The sequence below is a fragment of the Lottia gigantea genome (genome assembly GCF_000327385.1).
Source record: "Lottia gigantea unplaced genomic scaffold LOTGIsca_17, whole genome shotgun sequence".
Taxonomy (NCBI): domain Eukaryota; kingdom Metazoa; phylum Mollusca; class Gastropoda; family Lottiidae; genus Lottia; species Lottia gigantea.
The window spans coordinates 2,197,767-2,204,945 of NW_008708133.1; the positions used below are offsets into that span (position 1 = coordinate 2,197,767).

General features: G+C 33.2%; 1 protein-coding gene across 1 annotated transcript; it reads right to left on the reverse strand.

The window, feature by feature from the left end:
* Positions 1-321: 321 nt before the first annotated feature.
* Positions 322-6,338, reverse strand: LOTGIDRAFT_113269 (hypothetical protein; the record flags this gene model as incomplete). Its single annotated transcript, XM_009051706.1, has 10 exons — positions 322-493; positions 2,613-2,710; positions 3,565-3,687; positions 3,906-3,995; positions 4,293-4,432; positions 4,595-4,735; positions 4,974-5,061; positions 5,575-5,664; positions 5,999-6,101; positions 6,250-6,338. Coding segments are annotated over 10 exons (1,134 nt in total), but the record flags the coding sequence as incomplete, so codon positions are not given.
* Positions 6,339-7,179: the final 841 nt, after the last annotated feature.

A 7,179-nucleotide genomic window follows, 5' to 3' on the forward strand; every position in this document is an offset into this window, starting at 1 on the left:
TTTATTTGCTTTATTCAGATTAGGTTTGACTGCATTCTGTTTAGGAAATTTGTTTCTGTTATGTACTATTTTGTTTTTATGTTGGATAAATTTAGATGTTGATCCTCCTTCTTCCTCTTTCTGTCTATCACTGTCTGGTAAACCAAAGGGTATTTCTTCTATCTTAGATACAGCTGAAATGTAAATTAAATTAAACAATTAATTTTTTTCAAAAAAGAATTTGGGGCTCAGACCCTTATGTGACGTTTACGCCCATGGCGCTTCCAAATTGAGAATCACAGCCCTGAAAGCTTTCCCACCATTACTCTGTCTGCCCCTACTTTACCCCCAATTCCAGTTGGCTGCCACTGCCACAAAATATATCTTACCATCTTTAGGAATTTTATCTGAGATTTTCTTCAATTTACAAACAAAGAATCCATCCAAATTATGTGTATGAGGATAAAATCTTCTCGCCAATTTTAAACTGGGATGAAATCTGTGTTGTCTGAAACTAAAAACCAAAAATATCCGGGAGTGAAATTAACAGTAGAAAATTAAGAAAGATATCTTTCCAGGCAAGGTAACATACGCCCACTACCAGCTGTCAGAAATGATAACAAAGTCTGTAATGGTTTAATACGTGAAACCAATCATCCAATTTCAAGCTTTAATAAGGTCTCATACCAAGTTTCATCAAGATCGGATAAAAAAAGTCTCAATCAGGCCTACAAGCCAAATTAGACACATTGAACTAATTCAAGGGCAATAACTTCAAAACAGTTCATCCGATTGTTACCAATTTTTAACTTTAGATCTTGTCCATATATACATGCATACCAAGTTTGATTTAAACAATATTTATTTCATTTAGCAGTGCAATACAAATTATAGAACGATATGAAATGACGATACAGAAACAAGCTGGTAGCGTATGTTAATCTGCTTCCCCTGTATTCACAGTTACAAATATAATATATAAAAAGTATAACGGTAACGAGGCAAGATAAATAAATATACAAAGATATAAAGAGAGAAGTTCAGTTATCAAATAGAAGCTGATGTGCGTCGAACAGGTTCGTTGGTTTAATGTGAATCATCAGTATAAAGCGTTTAAGGTTTGGGGTTTGGGGTACATACCATGTTTTATAAGGTAAAATAACTTTGATTAGTCAAAGCGTTTAGTAAGATTAAAGAATTTGTGGACTGTATTAACTATTTATTCGTTTTCATCTTTACTAACATGTGTATTTCCATAAAGAAGAGTTCTAATGTCCTGAAAACAGGGAGGGAGAAGTCTGATAGTAATTTGTCTAGGGTTTATGAAATTCGAGCAATATAGAAGGAAATGTTCTGAATCTTCATAGTGGTGACCACACGAACAGGATGGGTTATCGGAGATGTGCATCAAGAATCTATCAAGTTTCATCGAGATCAGATAAAAACTGCACCCTGTATCATGACTATAAGCCAAATTTGAAGCATTTTTACTAAGTCAAAGGCAGTAACTCCAAAACCGTTAAACCGATTAAGACCATATTCAAACTTGACCGAGGCCAACATCGGATAAAAACTGTAGTCTACGGAGTGATTTCAAGCAGTATTTCACGTGTTTGAGATAATCGGTTAACCATCAACTTTATAAGAAGTAAAAAGAGAGCAATTTTGACAAAAATTTCGTCACTACATGAGTCTTTAAGCTGTTTTCTTTAGTAAATAAACATCTTTATTGATTGAATAATTGAGGTTAATAAATCAAGGGTATCAATTATCAAAACACTATTACTTTTTATTAACTCTCCTCTAATTGTTTGTTTCTTCTTGCCTGTCAATCAGCTTCAAGCTTATTAATATTCATGAGTACGGATTCATCGAGACAATAGTTTTAAACCAGTTGTGGAACCATTACACTGATTTGCGGGAACTCCAATGAGATACACTCATTACACAGACACCACAACTGGTATAAAAACCTTTGATCTGTTAGAGACTGTAGCAATGAGTGACAATGGCGCCAGTCCGTCTGAACTCTGTTAGGCCCGCTCGTAATGGGTTGTTTGGTATCTGTCGATTTGTACCGACAATTCGCGGGGAACTAGCCAAAATCTTCCTGGGTATTCATTTACACTTACTCTAGTTTAGTTAACGAACTAAGTTAGTCGAACTATTAATCGGGCATACAAAGCAAATTTAACGCATTTTTACTAAGTCAAGGGCAATAACTCTGAAACCATTCATCCCATTATTACCAATTTTGAACTTGACCCGAGATCTCATCAATATATACATAAGTATATTTCATTAAGATCAGATAAAAGCTGTAGCCTCTATCGAGCATACAACAAATGTGGACTGACGGACAGGGGCGACAGCAATAAAAGTCCACATTTCCGTGGAGGTATAAAAACTGGTTCCTTAAAGATATCATGAAATTTGTATAAGAAAAAATATAACCTTGAAAAATGATGCACAAAAATATGCCCGGGGTAAAAAAAATACCCCATTGGACCACTAAAACTTCATATATACTACATCTTAATAGGCTCAATGGACATATCAATTAAATCAGCTTTGGATCATCTAAATTCTTTTACTATTACCTGCATTATGTAATACAGTAGTTTAATACTTACTTTACAAATCCTTCAACACCAAAATCTAATCCAGCAGGAACAAGTTTAACATTTCTTTTCTTCAGAGCATAGTCAATTACCCACTCATTTTCCTCTATCTATAAACAAAAATATTGTTTATTTAATAATAAGTTCTGTATTTATATCAATTAAGCCTAGCTAAAATTACCACCTCAGCAAGTAAGCAGAAACAGAGAAATAAAAGATGGTCTTAAGCTCCACAATTTGCATACATGTAGTTTTCCTGACAACTTTTCATTCGCCCACATGAATATGTGGTTGTATATTGTCGTCACCCCTGTCCGTCAACATTTCTTGTGAGCACTATAGAGACTACAGTTTTCATCTGATTGTTCAAAACTAGGTGTGATGCTTTAGATTGATAAAATCTCGGTCAATTTTGAATTTGACATTTTCGATGAATGGTTTTTGACATATCTCTTGACTTTGTTAAAACGCGTTGAAATTTGTTAAAAAAAGTTCGTGAGCAGGATTGAAGCTACAGTTTCCAACCGATTCTGATGAAACTTGACGCATTTTTGATGAACGGTTTTTGTGTTATTGCCCTAGACTTAAGAAAAACGCATCAACTACAGTTTTCATCCGATTTGAATGAAATTTGGTGTGATGATTTACATTCATGAGATTTTGGCCAAGTTCAAATTTGACGATTTTTTGTTGAATGGTTTTTGAGTTATTGCCCTTGACTTAGGAAAAACGCGTCAGAATTTGTTTCAAAGTCTTGTTTTGGTCTACACTACAAGACCAAGATTGCGTAGTCTCATACATAACAAGACCAATATCTTCCCCTACTAAGTTTACTGGACAAATTGTGTTCTGGAATATCCATTTCCACATATCCACATTTTATGTGACTGTAAAGGGATCTTGCTAATATGGTAAATAATTTTAATTATCCAGTAGAATAGATAAAATTAAATGATCAACTTACAGTAACAGAACAAGTACAATATACAACATAACCACCAGTTTTAGATTTAGCTGAACAACTATCTATAGCTGATAATAATAATGCTTTCTGTATCATTGCACACTTTGTTATATCTTCATGGGTCTAAATATATGATATGAATTACATCATAAACAAAATATAGGAATATTGGTCTTAATGATTATCATGTTGCTCAATAGCTGGGTCACTTGTGTGAAAAGTAAAATGAGAACCACATCACCCAAATTAACTGTATAATATTGCCATTATATACCAGCTTACCATATCATTCAATTCAAATCAAAGTAACCATATGATACATTTCATTACAATTTAAATACCTTGTTGACTTTAACTTCAGGATCTTTAGAAATAACACCTGTTCCAGAACAAGGTGCATCTAACAGTACTCTATCAAATCCCTTAGTTAACTGTGAAAAACAAAAACAAAGGTTACATCATTCAGGCTATTAATTACATGTTAAAGGGATTTCGGCAGTTTTCTTGTTTGTGCAGTATCAATGCTTATTATGCACCATTTTGATTACCTGTCTGACGTTTGACTCAAAATAACAATATTGTTTATTATCAGGAGACCTTGCTTCAACATTTCATCAAGGGACTTATCCAACTCATAAACAGAAGATTTATAAAACTTAGAGAAAATTGAAACCATACCATGTACAAAAAAACCTCTAATACAATAAAATAAAGTTAGGATGAATTACCTCATGAAAACCTCTACCATCATATGAACATACAACTGTATTGATTACTCCCATACGATGTAAATTACCTACTACAGCTTTAGCTCTCTCAGCACTGGCATCATTAGCTACTAATAAACCTGTATTTCGCATTAGTCCAGCTGAAATAATTAGAATTGCAAGGATTAGAGTATGGAATGATCTATCCATCATATGGTATGAATAGATAGAAATGGTGGTGTTATACTCAATATGCTAGAAACTTTGTATATTGATGTTTTGCAATCTATTGATTTGTATGTATAAGAGAAACTAAAATTTACCTATATGAGAAGTTTTACCACCTGGAGCTGAGCACATATCTAATATTTTTTCATTTTCTTGTGGTGCAAGGGCCATAACTGGTAGGAAACTGGCACCACCTTGAATCAAATAATGACCAGCTAAATATTCTGGTGTAGCTCCTAAAATACAAAATAATTTTTAAAAAAATTACGGATTCCTAAAATACCTTAAAATATACAACTGATATAGAACTGGTTTTTCATATGCTTCAAAATGTCTAATGAAGAGTGACAGATTTATGAAGAGTTTATCTTTAGAGACTATCTGCAAGAAAAAGATTTGTTGTTTGAAGATCTATATATCTAGCAATAATTTTCTTTACATACTTGATATAAATTAATACCAGTTACACCTTACCTAATGGTACTTGAGAATCATAAACAACTAAACCAACTTTTGACCATTTACCAATAGGATCTAAATTTACACCTCGGTTGATTAATGCCTGAATAAGAATGATATATGTAAATATTTTTTTCAAGTTTGTGTGTCTGCTAGTTGATGCTGGAACAGTTCTCTGCAGCTTTAGAGATTAGTTCATTGTATACATGTATTAAGATAGCTTGAAAGGCAAGGTATTATACACCCACTGGCAGCTTTGATTTTGAATAAAAATATTTAGCAGTACAGTAACAATCACCAGTTTGAAATCACCTTCAGTCATACACTTCTTTTCAACTCTTTAGGGTGATACTGAATAACATTGAGGAGTTATTGCCCAAGTTCTTGAAAACATGTTCAATTTTAGCTCGTCTATATATGAGCCTTGTAAAGTGTTTACGAGCAATTGTGGACGGACTGAAGGACCGACTGAGGGACGGACGAATGGACATGGGTGACGACAATATACGCCCCCATTTAATGTGGGCATATAAAAATGACAATTTCACATCTCCTAATGGACTAAGGGCTGATGCTCACAATTTTCTTGCTGTACAATAAAGAACAATAAATATACCTGTGCTAAATCCCTTCTCCTTGTTTTTAAAGTATTTGTACGAATTGTTACAGGTCTCTGTACTTCATTAGCTTCTAAAAATTCTTTGATCTGTTAAAATACATTGGAAAATCATTGACAACAGAAAACTTTAACTGTCATAAAACAACAAAGAACTGTTTAGATTCAATCAAATTAAAAAGCAGAACTACATTCAACTTGCCATGCATAATCTGAGAAAATTATTAGGTCAATAAAATATATAAAATGCATTGTTGAAAAATTAGCTTCGATCAGCTGACAAATCAGTAAATACTAGGAAAACAAAACATCAAAAAATCTCAATTTTGATCAGATTGGTCTCAATATGACAGTGAAAGAGTTTTGTTTCTTGGCAGTAAATATCAAAGATCAATAACTGATAGAATTGAAGTAAATCGTTTACCTCTAGTGGAAATAGATGTAAAAATTTATCCATCAAATAGTCATTGTAATTATAATATGTACATAAATCTTTCTTTAATTGTCGAACATATTCTGGTCTACTTCTGCAATAAAAACAATCATTTCACCATTAGTCTTTATTTAATTCCCGATTACACCTTTGATATAAATAAGGTAACGGTGCCCTGTAAATCGGAGCACATTGTCCTTTTCTAATTTATATGGGTAGTGTAGCTAACTCAAACTACTAACCTGCCTTCTTCTCTTCTTTTTCTAAAATCACCTAATACTTCCATTACATCAGATATTCTTTGATTTAATAAAGTTAAATCAGGAGCTTGATTAGGTCAAACACAGTTAAGGAAAAATATTCAATCTATTAGGGCATCTTGATATTAATGACAATATCAATAAGAAGGTGTAACTATGGTACTGCTTCATATGAGGTGGTGAAGTTTTGAAAACCATCAGACATCATGAATAATTATGTCTCTATTGTAGGGTTTACCTACAAAACACGGTAGAAACAAAGAAGTAGTTGGATAGGTGATGGAGTTTCAGATACTAAATACATGCAAAGATAGCTTGCGTTGCAAGGTAACATACGCCCACTGGCAGCTGTCAGAAAAAATAAAACAGTCTTTAGTGACTAAAGTAGGAATTTTCTCATATTGAAGAAATTATTCATGCTGAATAATTCCACAAAATTTTTTAAAATCAATATCAACAACCCAAATACAACAAACAATTAAATCACACAGTTCTAATCAAGGGAAAAAAACAACTTTTGACGCAAGTTTACAAAGTCAAGAAAATGAAATGAAATGGAGTTTTACGTCCTACTTTTCTGCACCATGTGGGCTAATGAAGACGGGCAACACCATGCAGGGTGCAATGAGGGAAATTTTGCCAGGACAGCGGCATTAGCCTGCTCTTTTTCGATCACACCAAGTTTCATCAGAATCGGTTGAAAACTGTAGCTTCTATTGTGCTCACAAACAAATTTTGACGCGTTTTTTGTAAGTTAAAGGCATTAACTCAAAAACATTTTATCGAAAATGCGTCAAGTTAGAACTTGTCCGAGATCTTATCAATTCCAATGATCACACTAAGTTTCATCAGAATCGGTTGAAAATTGTAGCTTCAATCCTGCTCACGAACTATTTTTAACAAATTTCGACG